This window comes from Labrus bergylta, chromosome 6, assembly GCF_963930695.1.
Source record: "Labrus bergylta chromosome 6, fLabBer1.1, whole genome shotgun sequence".
Lineage (NCBI taxonomy): Eukaryota > Metazoa > Chordata > Actinopteri > Labriformes > Labridae > Labrus > Labrus bergylta.
The window spans coordinates 31,293,422-31,313,345 of NC_089200.1; the positions used below are offsets into that span (position 1 = coordinate 31,293,422).

The following is a 19,924-nucleotide window of genomic DNA, read 5'->3' on the forward strand; positions in this document are numbered from 1 at the left end:
TGTACATTTTCAGTTATTACAGAAAGTTCCCTTTTTAGGTTTCAGGTGAAGTTCTAAGAAATGAAAATTATTTTCTTGAAACCCTGAAAAAGGACATACTTCCATTATTAGACATAAAAAAATGACCATTCTGTGACAGACAGGTCTGATAGAGGAGCTGAGGCCTCCATTGTCAGGTCATTTACATTTTTGACAGTTGAGAAGGGAACGCCTCTCCGCGAGTGGGCGTGGCTTCTGCGCATTCTATGGACACGCCCACAGCATCCCAGAGGAGAGAGAACAGCTACATTTCTCATGATTTTGAAGCTTAATTTTATAAACTTATAAGTTTTTGTCATTGCTGAAATTTGGCCTGGTGGTTAATAACACATTCTTCCTTTGTATAAAAAACTACATAAAAAAACATATTAAGGCTGCCCACTTTAGTTTGCCTCTGCTTGCTGTTAGCCGCTTTCTCCACTAGAGAGCTACAAAACACCGCGCACAGGCCAAAACACTCCGTGACGTCATCACACTGAGACGGAAGTGGACATTTGTAGTCGTTAGAAATCCTTATGGTGACATGACAAAACAAACTGATTTCTGAAATAATACTAAAGAAGCCGGGTAGAAAATCAGGTGAGTATTTGGTGGAGAAGATCCCGAGGCGTTCAGTGTACAGCTGGGATGAAGATATATGTAGTACGACGGGTTCGTTGTTATTGTGAGCTGGTTTGAATGAGCACTGTGTTGTTTTGTGATAACGGAGCTAAATAGCGAGCTAACCTCGGATTTATGTCTGTTTATGTTCAGATTGTTTTCCCCTTAATGGATATTAAATATGTGAGTCATATTATAGACTCGGTCAAGCTGATGATATTGACTTGTCCTGACTGTCAGCTGCCTGTGTGACTGTCATGTCAGTGATAAACAGGCCTGACTCTGAACACCTCTCCTTATTGTTTTATAAACAGGTTTTGGGAACGTTTGCCTCACAGAGATAAAGCATGGTAAGATATTTAATTATATATTCTTTGTAATTGTTAAATCGCTCTCTTTTACTCCTCATATTCAGCAGCCTGTAAAAAGGTTAAAATCAAACTGGGTTTTAATTTTAGAATCAAATCCTGTCTTTCTTTTGAATCAGTCAATTAATCAATCTTTATTTCTTCAGTGCCAATTCATAACAGATTTCAAGATCACTTTACGAAAGAGCAGGAAAAGATTACGTTACTCATTGTTTTATTATTTACACAGACCCAACATGAATCCATCTCGAGGCAGTAACCTCAAACAGAACCTGACTCATGTTGAACAGCCGGAGGAGCTGTGTTGGGGTTGAGATGGGAAAGAGAAAGAAGAATAGAGACAAACTATACCTGAGACAGCCCTAACTTTAAGCTTTATCAGAAAGGAAAGTTTAAAGCTTACTCTTTCTAGTACGGAAGGTGTCTGCCCACGGACCCTGACTGTTCGATGATTCCAGAGAAGAGGGATTCTGATGAGTGATGACTCTTCTTAGAAGACGCCGGCTGCTGCCTCTTTCATGTCTGTGCTGTACATGGCTGATGTTTTCATGCACGACTTCTCTCAAAGCTTACACGCTCTGGTCTCTGTGTATCACTGAGCTCTGAGGTTCATCACTCATTTATAGCCCTCAATCTTCACTGTTTGTTGTATGCACATGTATGAAGGTCTCAGACTTAATCACTGGCATATTCTTAATTTAAAATCTGTTTTAGGGCTGCTTCCTTCCTATCTTCTGACCTACATAAGTCAGAAGAGACTTAAAATCTTTGATCTCAGGATATGTTCTTTCTGTCTGAACTTAATTGGGGAAGAAGCCGTTTAAATGTCTGCTTCCTTTACTTGGATTGGATTAGAAAGAGAACTGAAATGAGAGCTGCTCTCATTGGATGATTTTAAGAGGATGTGGAATGACTTTGAGGTGGACACATCTGGCTGTAGATTCTGATGTATTTAATTGTTGTGGTCAGTTTTGAGGTATTTTCTGTTTAAATGTGTTTTTTTGTGTCTTTTTAATATTTTATAATTTTGTGTTTGTACGTCTGGTTTCTTGTTTGCTTGTTTGTCAGAAGCTCTGTTAATTGTGCTGCTATCATTTTGTTGTTTTTTGACAGCACGGCCGAGTGAAGATTAAATCTACAGCCCAGCAGGAGGAGGAGAAAAGAAAGGAGCGAGAGAAGAAACTGAAGATATATGTGGCTGCAAGAGATGCCTGTTTCTCCAAGGTTGTACTTGTATCTAAACACTTATTTTACAACCACAAAAAAAACGACCACAAATCTTCAACAATATTTTGAACCTAAAACTGCAGCTAGTGAAAGAGATACTTTCGATCATAAAACAACAGAGTTTGTATCCTTAAAACACATGGGATAGAAAAGTGTTGAACATTTTGGGACCTCATGTAGTAGTTTTGTTTCAATCTAAATCTCAATCCCCATTTTAAGACATTAAGCATTATACCATCACATGCTTAATCAGGTGTTCAGTGCATGAGTGTAGAAATTCATTAGGATCAACCATTTCAAAAAGTACAAGGAGAAATGGGATAAACCAAACCACACATCATCTGAAAGCAGCTCAACACAATAGAAAAAACTGAACCAACACCAAACCTTCAAAACATACATTTTGTGTTGCATCACTCTGATTTGTTTGCATTTTTCTAAAAGTCACAAAAGCTTCTTGACATGTAAATCCTCGGCCGACTTTTAACTGGAAGAACAAACGATTCCACAAATGTGCATAAATGACTACAGAAGAGAGGAGCCAGATGTTGTCACTCACTGATATTTGATTATTATTATTTTTGCACCGTCCAAGTTTGGCTTGCTCACATTTTGTTGGAGGGGCAGAGGAAAGTCTGGAGATAACTGGATTGGCTGAAAGGCCCTGTATTGGCTCTAGATTCTTTGTAATTTAGGATTGGATTGGGAGAGCATCCTGAGTCACACTGGGATTGTGTATCTGTAAATTATGTGAATATGGAGAATGGCATATGGTCATTTGACTCCTGCTTTGATTTCTACTCACTATAGCACCAGATGAATGTTGGTCAGATGTCATACAGGACTAAACTAATGCACTATTTCCTTTTGTTTGGGTATAATTTGCAAAAGAAATCCACAATGTCCAGCTACCTTTTTTTTTGGGAATATTTGACAGAATATCATTATTCTGTTTATGAAGAGTTGTGCCTTTGGTAGCCAAACATGGGCATTAAACATAGAGGTGTTGAGATGGTGACTTGAGAGAGTATTGGAGATATTCTAAAAATATAGAACACCAGTATTATCCTTTGTATGGAACATTTATTATACGTACTCATTAGGGTTGTCACTATACCAGAATAAGATACTAGTATAAAGTCCCAGGAACCCAGTGTTGGGGAATTTCTTGTTTTTAATCCCCAAAAAGTGCAAGCAAAGTCCTTCACATCGTTTTAACATGTCGTTACCAAGTGGTTAGACATTTTAATTCTGCCACTTCTTAATTGTAGTCCCTGCTTTGTGACATCCAGGTGTTACCTCCTTTGCCATATGTTGAGGCTGGAGCTTTGCTGTCTGGCTTTTTGTGGTTGTCTTTGGTTTTGTCTATATGTTGTTTTTTAAGTGAAGTATGTGTGTCTGTTAGTTATGTGTTGTATTTTTCGATACTATTTGATCTTGAGAATAACGTTGACTGTATTGTTTTTAAAACATGTGGTATTGAAAAGTATCAAACACCTATCTACCTGTTTGTCTGACCTTCTGTGCCCCCCCCCCCCCCCCCCTCCTCTTATTTGATCCTGTCTGACAGAGGAAGGAGGGTATTTGGGATGACGAGGCTCTCCAGCTCACCCAGCAGCTTCTCTCGTCCAACCCTGACTTTGCAACACTCTGGAACTACAGAAGAGAAATCCTGATGCACCTGGAGACTGTGAAGTATGATGAGTTCACTAATCACCTGCTCACATAGGAATAACCTCAGATATGGTATTTCTCCTGGTGAGCTCTGTGTTTACTGGTAAACTTAAGCTGGCTACACAAGAGACGATTTTGAGCCTGATTAATAATAAATGAAATAAAGAAAAAGATCCTGCTTTGTGTTAATAATAAACCCTACATTTCTGTCATATTTTTGTAGTAAGACTTAATTTTGTACCAATGTAAAGTCACTGTATTTCAATTATATTTAGTTTACACTTATTTTTTAATTGTAATGATGATCAGGATAAAAATGTATCAACTGTCAGGTAAAAGTCTTTTTAAAAATCAGCAGGAAGTGAAGTGTTATTTGTCGGCCAGCAGTAAAGTTTTGAGGACCAAAGATCTAAGAGTATCTTCATAAATGGATGATCACATACAAACACAAAATCAGGCTGAGCTCTCCTGGAACTGAAATCTGCAGGGGAAGGCAGAGATTTCATAGCAGACTAGTTTTTAGGCTGCTGTTTTACCAGCGTATGTGAAAAGTGAGAAGACAACCCCGATGAGAGCTGACAAGACAGGCGCACTACACTCTGTATGACTATGGATTTAAGACTCATGTCCAAGAGTTAATAATGTGTGTTTATAGGAAGTCACTCACATTCTACACTCATCTGCGATGTGACAGGAGTGTGATGATTTTTTCTTTTTTTTAAATTATTCTCCTCCTCAGAGAAGAGGATGAAGTTCAGAAGATTTACGAGGCCGAGCTGTCTTTTCTGGAGTCTTGCCTGAAGGTGAATCCAAAGTCCTACGGCAGCTGGCACCATCGAGGTTGGGTCTCCGCCCGGCTGCCTCGACCCGATTGGGCCAGAGAGCTGAGCCTGTGTGATCGCTGCCTGAGCCTCGACGACCGCAACTGTGAGTGACATGAGAGGGAAACACAAAAAAGGATGGACTTTACAAGACTGTAAAATTAAAAAAAATAAGGTTGTCAAAATGTTCATGATGTCGTTACCTTTTCATACCACGTGTTTCAAACTGATACCATCTGTGAGTGGTTTGAATGAGCGACGGTATTTATTTATTTTTTGCTTGAGGTTCTGGTCAGCATTAACATTTCTCCTGTAATAAATCCTGTATCAATATGGTTTGATCCCCCAGTCCCAATGTCTCAACACTTTCCATCCATTTCTCAAACCGTGTCCACCGCTCTCCACAGTCCACTGCTGGGATTACCGTCGGATGGTGGTGAAGGTCTCAGGTGTTCCGGTCGATCAGGAGTTGGGTTTTACCGACCGTCTCATTGGCTCCAACTTCTCCAACTACTCCAGCTGGCATTACCGCAGCACCCTGCTGCCTCTGCTCCACCCAGAGTCCCCCGAGCCCCCGTCACCTCGTCGAGAGCGCCCGCACTCTTCCCCTCCGCCCTCTCCACAAACGCACTCCCACCGCGTCTGTGAGGAGCAGCTCCTCAAAGGTAAAACCTCACAGTATGTGAATTGTGTTGTCAGCAATACCTAAAAAGTAACAACAGGGGGCAGTCTGAGGCTGTGTATTGCACTTTCTGATGTGCAATTCATTAAAAAAATGTAAATCCAAACATCATGATTCAATGTCACATAAAAAACAAGTCTTCACAACATTAAAATCCTGCTTGGATCTTTATCAGGTGAATGTTTTACACATGGAAATCACACACATATGTATTATATTACTTTATTTTTTTATCATATTGCTATCAGACTATCACTAAAAACAATGTTTTATTTTAAATTGAGTAGTTTTGTTGCAAAGAAGTTTGGTTTCAACTGATTGATTATTTAATGCTGTTTATTTTGCTTCCACACAATGTGATATGTATAAAATGTAACTTCCTTTTTAGATGTTTAAGTCACAATATAAACAATCTTAATCATTTTTTCATCATCAGAATATGAGCTTGTACAAAACGCTTTCTTCACCGACCCTAACGACCAGAGTGCCTGGTTCTACTATCGCTGGTTGCTAGGCAGAGGTACGTCCGTCTGAAGTTGTGTCCATATTCATAGATGCAAATGTTTATTGTGCTTTGTCATTTATCAGTAAAGACTAAACCTAAAATGTTTCTTTTCATTAGCCGAGCGTGAGGAGATGATAAGTTGTGTTTACGTCAGTCGGGAAGAGGAGAGAGTGGCCGTCGCCTTCTCCCGGCCCGTTAATGTGAGTATCTTTACGTTTCATTTCTACAATTCACTTAGTAGACGCTTTTATCCAAAGCGACGTACATCAGAGAGTAAGTACAACACAAGCAAGGATCTAGAAAAAAGGGAACAATGTCAGTAAGAGCAAACGATCAGCTTTGAGTCTGATTGGACACACAGGTGCTGACAGGAAGTGACCAGAGGCAAAGCACAACATTGAGGGCAGTTCTTGAGAGCTCTAATCAGTATAGAAACAATCTTATAAGTCATTGTTATCAAACAAAACCATCGTCATTACCATCATCATCATCATCATCAATAATATGGAGACCATCATCATTAAGTTAGTAGGTATTCATGAAAGAGCTGGGTCTTTTTCTCAATTTCACTTTTTTAAAGTTGGACGCTCACATTTCTCTTCTCAGTTCACTTTTTCTATATAAATCTTTAAACTTGAAGTGCAACCAGACCCCTCCTGCACAGCTCAGGATCCCCTCTGGTGCAGAGTGACCACAGAAACACTTTATTTACCCGTCCTAAAGTACAGCTGTCTTTATTCCCTTATTACATCGCAGGTGTGCAAGAGGTACACAGCTTAACATTCCAGCATTATGCTTCTTTTATTCTTATAAACAGAAGTCCAGAAGTCCTGTTGACACAAAACACAAAAAAGTGTGCATGTGCATAAATTCATATAATACATCTATGTATTAAACAACCGTCTTAAATCAATGAATTAAGCCATTAAACCAACCAAACAATAGACGTCGCTTAACAATCAGTAAACATGAAAATGTTAATATAATATTTCACATTCATGATGCTAGTAATTATTTAAGTTTTTAAAAAAACATAACCCTACTTTTTATATAGAAGACTAAATCAAACTGTCTGATACCACAAAGTGTAAATGTGAAAATATGTACTGCTTATTTAAACTCAGAGTTTGTTGTCAGTTGAGTTGGGTTTCCACACCCTAGTCAACATGTACTGCTGCTGCTGACTATGAAATGAATTCAGATATATTTTAAGACCTGTAATGTCACATGTGTGTGTTGACCTGTGTTCACTCTCTCTCTCTCTCTCTCTCCCCTCCTGTCTCTGTCAGGCTCAGTCCGTCGGCCTCCTGCTCGTCCTGGACGGTCAGCCTCAGAGAGTGGAGTGGAGGAGTGTACATCCTCGATTCAAACACAGCCCTGTCTGGGTATCCTTCTCTCCTTTTCCTTCTCTCCTTTTCCTTCTCTCCTCAGACATGAATACGGACTGTAGTTGTGAGTCTAAGCAGGTCTCTAGTATTTACATTCTGTTCATTCTCCACATACCTCACGCTGATAAGGACGATGTATGTGCCTCTTTAAGAAGAGGAAGGGTGTCATCACTAAACTTTGATAGAGAATGCTGTTGTTACTTCCTCCTCAGACGTGAAGAGGGACTTATGGAGGAATCTGTTTAATGGACTGAGTCTCCCACAGTGTCAGGAGAGTTGGCAGGACCCTCTGCTTCAGTTCCAAATGGATTTTAACTTTTTTTAAACTGAACGGGTTCTTTTTCTAAAACAACATGAACCCCTAGTTAATTCTAAAAGTCACATGTTTAGGTTAGTTAGCGTAGGTTATGTTACTATATTTAGATAAATAAATAGAATTGAGTTTGATTGAGTATTATTTAACAAAAATAGCCTCGGACAAAACATGAAACACAAAGTGACAACAGCGACTAAAACAGTAACCCTGTAACACTGGTAGCCTGATGGTTATGTCGCATGCCTCATGAACAGAGGCTTTAGTCCTCGTCACAGCGGCCGCAGGTCTCTTTGCTTCATGTCATCCCCTGCTCTCTTCTCCAAACATTTCCAGTCTCTCTTCAGCTGTAAAGTATTAAAAAAAAAAGGAAGGAACACAAGAAGGTAAATTAAAAACTAGATATACCATCAGTCTATCAAAACAGGGTAAATAAAAACTAATTAAAATGTACAGTGAATAAAATGTAGGATAAAGATAAAAAAAACTTTTTATCTGTAATGAAAATATTTTTTCTTCTGCACAAAGTTTGATCCATTTTCATAAATAAAAAACATGTTTCAGAAAATCTTATTAGATTAAAACAACTTTCTGCTCACTTGTGATGCTCTTTAAATGTTCTGCAGACTCTGTTCTGATATGCTCTCTGCTGATCTGTGTTGTTTTCTGCCTTATACTCTACAACCCGGAGTAAACTTTACCATCGTAAAAAAAAAAGTAGTGGTGGGATGTCATCTCACACTGAATGACTGAATCTTTTAGCTCACGATGTATGAGATCACAATGTACGGTCTGATAGTCAGGCACAACTTGAGCGCTTGCACTCAAATGGCCGTAAAGTTTCCTTTAAAAACTTCTACAGACTCTCACATGCCCACACTCAACAAATAATGATACATTTATTTCAAAAACTCAGGTTAACAAAATGCTTTGACATACAGCAAATGCATAAAAAGAACAAAGCAAAAGAACCCAGACAACAAAATAACCTAACCATCACAAGACCTACCATAACAACCACCTTAGCATCGTAAGAAACCAGACAACACAAAAACCCAACCGCACAAGCTGAGATCAAGAGGACCAGAGATTTAAGAGAATAAAAGAAACTAAAAGAGAGAGGAGCAATAAAAAGAGCTACAAGCTAATATAAACAGAAAATGATAGTAAGAGGTAAAGCAATGAAAGAGATGAGAGCGACAGAAACACCTAAATAAATAAGTAAACCAATAATAAAAAGTATATGAGAGCATGAAAATAATAAGAGCAATTAAAGGAAATCAAACATTAACGGTAGATTAACACATTTATAAAGAGATTGTACAAAAAGGAACGAGCTGTAAAAGCAACAAAAAGAAATCAAGGATAATGTTAGTCTAAGATTAATAAGAAATAAGATAACATTATTATCTTGTAAAAATTTGGATCTAAATCGGGTTGAACTAAACATCTGTCTGACTCTAGTTTGACTTCTTCACTGATAGAAACAAAAATATAAAGTGGGAGGACTTGATATTCTCTGGAGTATAATATCAATGAACAGGTCTGCAGGAGGTTTGTGCTGTCAGGATTAATTCTGCTTCTTTAAAGGTCACATATTCTCCTCCTTTTCAACAAGTTTCAATACGTCTCAGAGCTCCTCAAAACATGTGTGTGAAGTTTCTTGTTCTAAATCCACTCTGATCCTGTATTTGATCATGTCTATAAACCCCTCTATTTCAGCCCTGCTCAGAACAGGCTGTTTCTGTGTCTGTACCTTTAAATATGTAAATGAGCTGTGTCTGACCACGCCCCTTCTCTGGAAGGGCTTGGGTGTCTCTGTGCTTTCTCGCTCCATGTCCTATTGTTTACAGTGAGAAGGCAGACTCAGAGGGCAGAACAAAAACCTAGCTGTGGGAGTGTCACCCACCTGGGGGAGGAGTTACTGCCCTTTGTGATGTCATGAAGGGAAAATCTCCAAACGGCCTGTTTGAGCACACATTTTCTGAAAAGTGGAGCAGGCACAAGACGGAGAGGATAGACTTTTCTCATCATTGGGTTTGTTTTTCGATGTAAAACTTGTGATGATCGAAGTAAAACATGTTATTCTTTTTCTGTTTAGCCTACAGCACAAAAAGAAGTTTTTAAAACTAAATCTGGAACTGTCCTAATTTTCTATTTAGATCTGGATACATGAATGAAATCCTTGTTTGTCTAAATTGCTGTTTTTCTGTTCTATCATGGAGGGTCCATGTCAGTCACAGTTCTGCTTTTTCAGGCAGGGACACCATCCAGAGACTTACTATGCAGCCTCACGCTGGGATTCTTTTTGTTAATGTTGGCTCATTTATTTTGGAAAACTTCTCACTTGTGGAATCAATAATCCACAATTTTGTCCTGATTTGAACCTTAACACCGGCTCAGATCTGTGATCTCCCTCCTGGAACTATAAGCGACATCACAAATGAACACAACCTGACGGTGCACTGGACTGAAAAACACACTCACAGAGACTGTGCGCTGTACACAGGTAAGTCACACACACACACACACACACACTCTTCATGTCATGCTCTGACTCAGAGTTTTGGGTCCTCCAGCTTGCTCTTACTGTGAACTTTTCTAAAGGTCGAGCTGAGAGCTGGTGCAGAGACTCTGCCACGGATCAGGAACTCTTCAGGTATCCTCTCTTCACACCAGCAGCACATTGTGTTCTTTTTTTGATTTTGTGAGAAACAAAAGTGTGGGTGTGCTTTTTGTCTGCAGGAGTGAACTGTCTATAGAGAAGACGTCGGTGTTACAGTCCGAGCTTCAATCCTGCAACCAGCTGCAAGAATTGGAGCCGCTCAATAAGTGTGAGTGCTTTAATTCATCACATCCACTTAGAATACTGACGTCTGCTGCTGATAATCAACGTGTATCCTGTCACCTCTGCAGGGTGCTTACTGACCATCATCCTCCTGATGAGGGCGCTAGACCCTCTGGGATATGAAAAGGAGACACTCGCTCATTTTCAAACACTCAGAGTGAGTAATGAATATGTAGTCTTAAACGACGACCGAAGCTTTGTGATGACTTCATTTATTAATTCCAGGCAGATTATAACTGACCTTATGACAAATATGAGGACAAACAAATTAGCCAACAAGCAAAATTAAGTTCTACAACATCAGCGTCCCACACTCTACCTACATTTAAATCAAGTCTTAAAAGCTGTTTTTATTCCTCCCAGCAGGAGAGCTATGTGGCCCCTTGTCTTTGTGTCGATTTATTTATTAACATTGTTTTACGTATCTTATAATATTCTCATACGCTGTCCGTGTGTTTTATGTATTCAACTTTAATTTAACTTCTGCTAGTTTAATTTACCGTGCAGAGTTTTGGTTAATATTTTTTTTTAAATGTGTAATTATTGGTTGGAAAGTTAAAGTCAAACAAATCAGACAATGAAGATTTCAAATTCAATTAAATTTAGTTCTTTAATCTCTTCGATACATTTCAACTTTTTCTCAACATTTTGACTTTATTTTTAACTTTTGACCCACATCATACCAACCACGTAAAGACGACATAAAAGTTCAATTCCTGTAAATAAAAACAGATGATCTTGAAGTGTTGTGTAAGAGGTTTGAGAACATGTGAAAAAATGTATTTGACTCATTTCTCCATCAGGAAGTGGACGCCACGCGTTCTGCCTACTACAGTGACCTGTGCAGCAAGTTCATGATTGAAAACACCATCCTGAAGATGGAGTACGCTGAAGTGCGGGTCTTCAGTATTTCTGACAAGGTTGGTTCTGTTCACATGTCGTTCTCCTCTGCTTATGTTCTTTACTTTTGCATCTGTGCGGGGACACTACCTGGATGCTGTAGTATGTGTTTCCACCTGCGAGGTGAATAAAGAACCAAATAAACGTTGTGTTTATTACAGTTAACAGTTTGCAGTTTCACTTTGCTGGTAATAAAAGTATGGCTGTCAAACAACAACACAAATCAAGATTCATTACTGTGTTTCAATAGTTTGCTTGATTAATTGCATTTTTAATCACGTTTCATATTCCATTACATACAATGCATTTCTCAACAGTTTAGTTTGGCTTTTATTTAGAATTGTTGTTCACTTTCTGTTTGGATGCAAACTTGCTTGTATTTTGAAATAGAATAAGAAACTTCCAGTAGATTGAAGGCTATGACTTTAAAGGCTTTATATGTGATTTTTAGATCCAGCAGATGTCGCCCTTGAGCACCAGCATGAAACCAAAACAACTTGCGCTGCATTGTTGTGTTAGCATGCTAATGCTAGCGATCTTTATTATGCTCCATTTAAGTGTGAAAAATCACATATAAACCCTTTAACTTAACAGCCCAAAAGGAACTTGTAACAGATCTAAATTCTAAACGGCTAAAAGGAACACTTCAGGGAGATGCTGGTGGCTTACCTTAGAGGCGCCTTCAGGTGCGATTTGTGATTTGAAAAAATTAACACCTTAATCTCTGACCTGATGTGATTAAGATGTTAATGCTCACAACCCTGAATTAAAGTGTTATTAACTGTCTGCAACATCAGGGAAAAGATCTTCACCTATTCTTTGTTTTTAAAAACAGCACCTGACCACCTTGTGCCACCTGGACCAGCTGTTATTGGTCACTCACATCAACCTGTCGTCCAATCAGCTGCAGCGGCTGCCTCCTCAGTTTGCCATGTTGCAGTGCCTGGAGGTGATGAAGCTAAAATGCAAACACAACTCCTGCATGAATAGTTATTTTCTTCTTAGAGTTTAGAGAGAACTGCAGTGAAATGCAAACATTTATTTTGTCTTTTTCTGCAACGAGTTCAATCTAATCGACGTTTGTCCTCTTGCAGGTCTTGGAGGTTGACAACAACTGCATAGAGAGCCTGGAGGGAGTGTATCATCTCCCCAAACTGGAGGAACTTCTCTTGAAAAATAACAGTATCCTTGAAATAAATCCATGACTCACATTCATAGTTTTATTTTTTGCTGGAGGACTTCCTGTTCTGGATCTGTGCTCATCCTGCAGCGTCAGTGTCGGGAGGGGTCAATTATATTCTTGTACTCCTCTCAGTGACTTAAGAAATGTGTGAATCCGCTCCGAGCGTTTCAGAAACCATCGCACTAAAGAGGCGAGCAGCTGATGGTGTGTGGATAGCGATATGTAAAAGCCGTACAATACTCTGAGTTGAGAGTTGAGTTTACGGAGTTGAGATAATTGCAGTCAGGGGAGACTCTTCAGGCCGAATGCAGGAATAATTTGTTGTCTCCTGAAACGTTTTGTGCAGTGATGGAGTAAATAAAGTGAGCGCTGACAGGCTCACAGAGCAAACAGCATCATTAGAAGGAGAGGGTGACCTAACTCCCTCTCCTTCATGCCTCACTTCCTCTGATGAACTGAAGAGGGATTAATGTGGCCGTCAGGTCCTGACACTGAGGCCACCATCCCGTTATGTTTTATGTAATGACAGCAGGACAACAGTGAGGCATATTTTCACCTTACATAACGGGAGTTTGACCGCAGAAACATTTGTGTTTGTCAAACACAGCCTGCAAATATTGTTCCCTCCGGATGAGTCAGAAAACCATCATGTCTCTGTTCATATCATCACCAGGGGTCTGTACTACCAAGCAGGTTTTCGGGGTCAGCGAGGAAACTTCAAGATTAACCCTGGTTCACTTCTTTACCTGGGTATATCACCATGGTAACTTGGTAAATGGACTTGAGCTTGTATAGCACTTGTCTAGTCTTCTGACTACTCAAAGTGCTTTTACAAAGCTACACTGAAAAATAGTTTAGAATTGTTTCAGTTTTTTCTCAATGAAGACATCATCAGATGACAGGCTGAATAATGTGTTTATGAGTTTTTGGGCGTTTGCAATTTAATGCCAAGAGGAAAAAAATCACCAAAAAAAACCTGAGACACAAAATAAAGAATTCATCCTCTTCTTACAGTAACATCACATGTTGTATATCCAGACCATTTCCTTCTGCTTTAGTCAGCCTGCTTATTGTATGTTCAAAGATATTAATTGTAGTTAGGCTTCCAATTATTTATACTGAAGACTACTTCTGTTTATTGCTAATACCACTCTCCACATCCACTCGGGAACGATTTATTTTTTTCCGTTTAACTTTAAATATCAGAAATCTCCACGTTGGCAGATCTCCAGCCACTGGCGTCATGCCCAAAGCTGAAGTGCCTTGATCTCCGTGGAAACCCCGTCACTCAGACGGCCAACATCGAGTCTGCGCTGTCCGAGCTGCTGCCCTCCGTCACAGACCTGCTGCTCTGATGAGCCGCGGGGGCAGGAATGACTGCCACCCATCAGCCCTTTTGTCCTTCACATTCTCAGCCTGTTTGTTTGTGAGAGAGAGTGTGTGTATGTATGTGTCTTTCACGGGTTTTGTGTCTCTTGTTTGTTCCACCTGTTTGGAGGAGTGTCAATCACAGCAACCCCTCGGCTCTGAAAGCCTGATGCTTCAGAGCAAACCTTAAATGAAATGTCTAGACTTCTGAGTGACTAAGTGAGTGTGTGATAAATGATGCATTTCTCTGTGTGCGTGTCCAGATGTCCTCTATACAGCTAACCCATATGCATGCAGAAACACAGATAACGGAGTAAGATGTTCATGACGACTGTTTCCACAGCTGGCTTGTTGCTTCTATGATCTTTAAAAACGGTTAAATGTAAGAAAAGTTCACGATCAGAGCATCGCACACTTCTCATTCACATTTTTTTTAAAGGTTGTGTAAAGCATTTAATATATGACACTATACTGTTGCACAGTGAGTCACAGAGCCGTAATAAACAGCACACATTGTGTCACTGCCTTCACACAGCTCCTTGTGTTTGTTTTTTGTCAAAGAAAAATAATAATAATAATACATTTTATTTATAAGCGCTTTTAAAAAAACTCAAAGAACAGCACAGTAAGGACAGACTAACAGACATTGCAACATTACACACAAATCATAAAGATAACAATAAGGGTAAAACTACGGAAAACAGAAAATACATCACAATCATACATTAAAAGCTTGTTTAAAGAGGTGAGTTTTGATCAGTGATTTGAAAGTAGGAGGGTCGGTGCAGTGTTGAATGTGTGTAGGGAGTGAGTTCCAGAGGGAGGGGGCAGCTATGGAGAAGGCTCTGTCCCCCCAGGTTCGGTGCTTGGTTCTAAGAGGGGGAGATAGTAGGTTGGCTTTTGAAGAACGCCTCACCCTCACAGGAGTGTGAGGGTGAAGGAGAGCCGTGAGGTAGGAGGGGGCCTGGTGGTTAAGGGCTTTATGTGTGAGGAGAAGGATTTTGAATTGGATACGGTAAGGGACAGGGAGCCAGTGGAGATTTTGCAGGACAGGGGTGATGTGTTCGCATGTCCGCAGGTGGGTAAGGAGGCGTGCAGCAGAGTTTTGAATGTATTGAAGTTTATTAAGGACTTTGGATGGTGTGCCGAAAAGGATGCTATTGCAATAGTCGAGTCTGGATGTGATGAATGCATGGATTAGTGTTTCAGCAGCAGAAAATGAGAGTAGTGGACGGAGGCGGGCTATATTTTTGAGGTGAAAGAAGGCGGTTCTTGTGAGCTGGGTGACGTGGTGATCAAAGGAGAGCTGGCTGTCAAAGATGACTCCAAGATTGCGGATATGAGGGAAGGGGGAGAGAGTGGAGTTGTCTATTGTGAAGGAGAAGTTGTGAATGGAATTGGTGAGGGATTTAGGGCCGATGATTATTATGTCCGATTTTGCATAATTGAGAGAGAGGAAGTTGGTGTGCATCCATGTTTTTATTTCATTGAGGCAGTTTGTCAGGGTAGAGCATGTTTCAGTGGTGATTGAATTGATTGAGATGTAGAGCTGGATGTCATCGGTATAACAGTGGAAATGGAGACCATGCTGGCAGATAATGTTACCAAGGGGGAGAAAGTATATGATGAACAGGAGGGGACCAAGCACCGAACCCTGGTTGACACCTTGGGACAAAAGAGCTATGGAGGAGGAGCAGTTATTGATGTTGATAAACTGTTGTCTGTCGGTGAAGTAGGATTTTAACCAGGAAAGAGCAGTGCCAGTGATGTTGAGTGAGTGTTCTAAGCGGGATAGAAGAATACTGTGGCTGATGGTGTCAAAGGCTGCAGTGAGATCAAGGAGGATGAGGATGTTGAGGAGGCCAGAGTCTGAGGAGAGGAGGAGGTCGTTGGTGACTTTGAGGAGAGCTGTTTCTGTGCTGTGCTGGGAACGGAAGCTGGACTGGAATGGTTCAAACAGGTTATTGGAGGAGAGGTGGCATTTGATCTGGGAGGCGACAACACGTTTAAGTATTTTTGAAAGGAAGGGGAGGTTGGAGATGGGGCGGAAGTTGCACATGCTGTCTGTATTGAGTCCAAGTTTCTTGAGGATGGGGGTGACGGCTGCCAGTTTAAGAGTTTTAGGTACTGAACCAGAGCAGAGGGAGGAGTTGATGATTGAGGTTATGAGTGGTGTGATGGCTGGGAGACAGTTTTTGACGAGACTGGATGGGATGGGGTCGAGAATACTGGTGGAGGACTTCATGCTAGAGGTGATGATGGATAGCTCATTTGGGGACACAGGGGAGAACTGAGACAGAGGTTGGGTGATGAGGCGAGGGAATGCGGGAAGGGATGAAGAGAGTGTTGAAGCTGCTGTAAATAGTGTCAAAGCGTTACATTTATCAGCTGTGAAGGAGGGAGAGGTGTTGTCACTGGGTTTGAGGAGTTTGTTTATTGTAGAGAAGAGAGCCTTGGGGTTGGATGAGCCTGAGTGGATGAGGTGTGAGTAATAGGTAGACCGGGCTGCGCTGAGAGCTTCCATGTATTGTTTGAGGTAGTCAGAGTATGATTGGAAGTGAACTGTTAAACCGGTTTTCTTGTGGAGTCTTTCGAGCTGGCGTTTGCAGGTTTTCATTTTATGGAGTTCGGGAGTGTACCAGGGTGCAGAGTGTGTGAATGAGACAGTTTTAGTTTTGATGGGAGCCAGTTGATCTAAACAGAAAGAGAGTATGTTGTTATAGTAGGTGATGAGTTCAGAGGGATTATTAAATTGGGGGGGAGGGGAGGAAGAGATTTTGCTGGTAATAGAGGCTGAGAGAGCTGAGGGGTCGACTGATTTTATGTTTCTGAAGGAGATCTTTCATTTTTGTTTTGGAGTGGGAAGAGGGTTGAGAATGTCCATGTTTATAGCCAGATGGTCGGAGATGTTGAGGTTGAGACTTGACAGTTGATGGATTGTGAGACCAGTGGAGCAGACCAAGTCCAGAATGTGACCGCCCGCGGTTGTGAGTGGGGAAGTTGACGTGTTGTGTGAAGTTGAGGCAGTGAAGAAGGTCCAGGAATTCTTTAGCAGTTTTACATTGAGTGTCATCAACGTGGAAGTTAAAATCCCCAAGGAGCAGAACAGAAGTTGAGACAGAGCAGAGTTGGGTCAGAAAGTCATGAAAATCACTGAAAAAAGAAGGGTTTGGTTTGGGGGGGCGATAGATTACAGCAGTGACTATGGGAGTTGGACCAGAGAGTTTGAAAGCAATGTGTTCAAAGGAGTCAAATGCAGGGATGGGAATGGTGTTAGTTTTAATGTCCTTCCTGTAAATGGCTGCAACACCACCACCCCGTCCATCGGGGTGGGGTTTGTCCATGTATGTGTGTCCTGTGGGTGTGGTTTGGTTTAGTGAGTAATAGTTTAAGGGTTTTTGCCAGGTTTCAGTGAGACATAGGAAGTCCAGGTTGGTGTCGGTTATGAAGTCATGGAGAATGAGGCTTTTATTGTTGAGGGAGCGAGTATTCAGCAAGGCCAGTTTCAGGTGTGAAGGGTGAGGGAGTGGCTGACGGGATGGTTGACAAATTTGAAAAATTGACAGATTTAGCAGTGATTTTGTTTTTATCTGGATGCCTTCTTGTAATGAGATTTTCTATTGCAGACAATGTCAGTGAATGTGGTAACAAGGGATGAGGCCAGTGGGGGGAGCTGTTGATCACAGAGAGAGCTGGGAGGATGGAGGAGCAGACCTTTGGACGGTAGGGGGGGCTGGTGGGGGAAACAGTTGGGTGTGCTGAAACAATAGAGGAAGATTGGGAATCGGCTGTATTGATGTCGTCATTTATTGATAGTCAGTTGCATGGCGTGTACTGTACTGTAATGTGTTGGATGCTTGTAGTTAGCAGGTGTGACTCTGCTTTTTTTGGGTGAAGTCCGTCAGCTTTAAAAAGAGAGTAGCAGTTCCAGAGCAGATTAAAATTGTCAATGAAGGCCACATCGTGAGCCCTGCAGGTGGACTGCAGCCAGTGGTGGAGGCAGAGGGTTCTGCTGAAACGAGCGGCGTTGGACAGAGGCGCAGTGGGTCCGGAGATGAAAATGGATTTACCAGTTTGTATTAAGAGCTTGAAAAGTTGGTTGAAGTGCTCTTTGGTCAGTTCAGACTGTTGTCGGGAGGTGTCATTTGTGCCCACATGAACGATAAGGCAGGTGATGGTGGTGGTAAGAGAGGGCAGAATCTTCCGGAGCCTTTCTAAAATGACGGGGACAGTAGCACCAGGGAGGCAGAGAGTGGTGGCATTGAAAAAAACGTTCATTCCTTATTATGGAGTCGCCGACTATCAGTCGTAGGAGAGAAAAGTGGACGAGGGGGTGAGGCCTGAGTGGCGACAGTGCGAACTTGTGCGTGTCTGGTGACGTCAAGGCAGAGTGGACTCACCGGCTGAGGAGGCGCGGTCAGGGCAGGTGAATGCTCTGGTGAAGGGGACCGTTCCAGTTGAGTGCGGGGGAGTCCGCCGGAGCGTCTGTTTACAGCTTCCACCAGCAGCCTTCTGTGATGGGAGGAGAGCTTCCCCCGTTGTTTGTTTTGTTGTCCTACGGAGACAGCAGCAGGAGCAGCAGCAGGTGAAGATGATGCCGCAGAGGATGGAGAGGAGAGTGCCAGAACAGGTGGAGGAGAGGCAGAGGTAGCATTGTCTTTTACAGAGGATGTGGCAGGAGCCATGATGTTCGGAGAAGAGGAGGCAACGGCAGCGACAGTTGCATCAGAGGCAGGCTTAGCAGACTCAGGTGTGCAGCTGACAGGATCGGTGGGGGCTCGGACAGACAACGAAGAGGTCCCATTAACCTCACCCGGATCATCGTTCTGCAGTGCCGAGTAATGATTAGTGAGGAGAAGCAGTGGGGGAGACCCAGATAGTCTCCCACTGCGTTTTCCACTCCTCACCAAAACCTTGGCCCAGGACTCCCGAGGGTTTGGGGTTGAGCAGGAGGAGGGTCGGGGACGTAAAGGATCCCACAGCAAGGTATCTGAGATATCGGAGTGCATAGCCGTGATCCTTTTAGACTGAGAGGCTGCCACGTTGATGGAGCTGGAAAGCATCAGGTCCTTCTTCTGAAGCTCGTTGGAAAGCCTGCGGATATTCTCTTTAAGGTTGGTAACCTCTCCTCTAGTGCGTGAGAGTGTCAGGCAGCCTTCACAACAAACAGTTTCCATGTTGTCGGGAGGGGAGATGTTAGTAGCCCTGCTAGCAAGGGCTGCTAACATCAGATTGGTCAAAAGTTCAGATCTGGATCAGAGTTGTCCAGATTTAGGAAAATTCTCTAATCCATTTACTTTGATCCTGATTTTTTTCAAAGAATAACTGGATAAGATGAACCTAATCAGGTACAAACGTTTAAAGATTACTATAGAGCTCTAAATGGGACTACATACTTTATCCACAGCGGGCGCCAAAAATCCTCAAAAAATGAAAGATCCTCACATCCGCTTTAAATTGAATATTTAAATTGATATGTATGAAGCTGTTATAGGGCCATATTTAAGGAAAACAATGGACTTGGCTGTCAAGTGGTAATCATTTGAGGACAAAGTCATAGTATTGCAAGGACAGAGTCATAGTGTTAAGAAAATGAAGTCATAAGAATATATATTTCATAATATCTTAAAAGCGAAGTTGTTCAAGACAAATTAAGTATTATGAGATAAAGTTGTTATTTTAGGCCAGTGGTTGGACTACAATTAATCTGAAGGGGAATGTCAGAAGAGCAGCAGCTGCCTGTGCTTCTCGATTTGAATTTTAAAACCTAACCCAGAGGGGTCAGAGGGGCCTCTAGTCTAGGTTTTCTTCAAATAGAAATGATAATAAAATAATTTAAATGAATAATAATACAGACTATCACCAACCTAATCCACAAAGCCAGTGTTAATCCACCTGAGCTTCACTCTGGCCTATTAATAGTATCAAGAGACTGTACCTGCCCCACTTCAGGAGATATTTTTCTGTCCTGTCCTGCAGTCCTGGAAAGGAGGTTCTCCAGATTTCTT

The 19,924-nt window shown here is 41.5% G+C and overlaps 1 protein-coding gene across 1 annotated transcript; it reads left to right on the forward strand.

Annotated features, from left to right (window-relative positions):
* Positions 1–479: 479 nt before the first annotated feature.
* Positions 480–14,450, forward strand: rabggta (Rab geranylgeranyltransferase subunit alpha). Its single transcript, XM_020643803.3, has 17 exons — positions 480–618; positions 954–989; positions 2,121–2,231; positions 3,805–3,929; positions 4,648–4,835; positions 5,137–5,394; positions 5,848–5,931; positions 6,034–6,116; positions 7,206–7,301; positions 10,021–10,126; positions 10,225–10,276; positions 10,363–10,451; positions 10,534–10,622; positions 11,269–11,385; positions 12,201–12,314; positions 12,460–12,547; positions 13,755–14,450. The coding sequence occupies exons 2-17, from the start codon at positions 987–989 to the stop codon at positions 13,901–13,903; spliced, it is 1,752 nt and encodes a 583-aa protein (XP_020499459.1). The 5' UTR covers positions 480–618; positions 954–986; the 3' UTR covers positions 13,904–14,450.
* The last annotated feature ends 5,474 nt before the right edge of the window (positions 14,451–19,924 follow it).

Bases quoted from the DNA above. Each gene is read 5' to 3' on its own strand.
- rabggta (XM_020643803.3), top strand. The intron at 10,127-10,224 runs GTAAGTCACACA...ACTTTTCTAAAG, and splicing joins AGACTGTGCGCTGTACACAG to GTCGAGCTGAGAGCTGGTGC. The intron at 12,548-13,754 runs GTATCCTTGAAA...TTTAAATATCAG, and splicing joins ACTTCTCTTGAAAAATAACA to AAATCTCCACGTTGGCAGAT.